Genomic DNA, 1,222 nt, shown 5'->3' with positions numbered 1-1,222 from the left:
TACTTGTATGTCTTTTTAAATAGGCAAATGTGTAACTAGGCTTCATCAAAAGACCAACCATATGAGACAAAGAGTAATAACAATAGAATACATAATTTATTTTAATGAGAAGCCTCTGGATAATTTATGAATTATAATAACGATTTTTAAACTCAGAAGAAGAACTATGCGGTGTTCCAATTAAAAGAAGTAACGAAGATATCTCTGCGCTCTTTAGCAAAACCGGTCACCTGGCTGGTCGCTCATGTTAGCAGCATTGGGTATCTCGAAGTGCCAGAGTCTACCCGCGGAGGTTGTTTTATACTTCTCGCAAAGGAACTCATTGGCGAAAGCCTTCTCCACTTTGCGGTCAACGTCATGAAGGAAGACGTGTGTGGTGCCAGCTCCTTTCCGGTTACGTGCCATGACAGCTGAGGAAAATATAGCTGCCATCCTTCCTGGCGCTAGTGGGAAGTACCCTTTTGGTGCGTCCACCATGATCAGATCCCACTCGGTATCATAGAACTCATCAGGAAGTGAGGTCAACGCCAACGGACACTTTTGGTTGTAGCGGATCGGGAAAGCATTAGCCGGTAAACACATGGGTTCGTTCTTGTAGTACGAGAGTAGGCTCCCGGCTTGAGAAAGATGGGTACGGTACTGAACATGGTGGGCTCTGAGTGACGGTGCATCCTTGAGGACGGCCTCTATCCACTCAGGATCTTCCTCCAAGAACACGGTGTTGCCACCTGGATTAAGGGATGCCCACATGAGGGAGTCACGGCCAAGGCCAAAAACTAAGAAATTGCAAGGGAGACGCTCCTTTAGGACGTTTAACGAGATCGAGATCTCTTCGAAGGATTGTTGTGGGACGGTGTGTGAGGTGGCGTAGTGGACGATGGATTGGAGTTGGATTGGGGTGGCTGTGTATTCGGCTATGGATGCAGCCGTGTTTTTAGCTGTGGAACAGAGTGACAAAGTGTTGTCCGTAGCTCGGATGAAGCTTGTGATGAGGAGTGCACCACCTAATAGACCAGCTAGAGCAACCGCGAGGAACCATGGTCGCTCTAGAAGCGTTTGCTTTCCACTTTTGGACTTGTCTTGAGTCATGTTTGATTTGTTTTTTTTTGTTGGGTTTGGCGAGAAAGGCTGATGAGTCGTGGTTATACTAAGGTGAGGGGATCGGATGAGAAAGTGGAGAAATAATGCTAATGGGAGAGTCAACGAATGTGAAGCACGTCGG

General features: G+C 46.9%; 1 protein-coding gene across 2 annotated transcripts in view; it reads right to left on the bottom strand.

Moving 5' to 3' along the window:
- The window catches only part of LOC104750532 (probable methyltransferase At1g27930), a 2,130-nt gene extending 908 nt beyond the window's left edge, over positions 1–1,222 (bottom strand). The window contains exon 1 of one of the 2 annotated variants that reach the window (XM_010472337.2): positions 265–1,222. In XM_010472337.2, coding sequence (XP_010470639.1) covers positions 265–1,089 — 825 coding nt within the window. In that variant the 5' untranslated portion in view covers positions 1,090–1,222. Of the gene's footprint in view, positions 1–62 lie in introns of those variants that run through there. The other variant, XM_010472336.2, reaches the window with a different exon arrangement.

This window comes from Camelina sativa, chromosome 16, assembly GCF_000633955.1.
Source record: "Camelina sativa cultivar DH55 chromosome 16, Cs, whole genome shotgun sequence".
NCBI classification, from domain to species: domain Eukaryota; kingdom Viridiplantae; phylum Streptophyta; class Magnoliopsida; order Brassicales; family Brassicaceae; genus Camelina; species Camelina sativa.
Note: the sequence above shows the minus strand (reverse complement) of the source record. Positions and strands in the feature narration are given on the sequence as shown.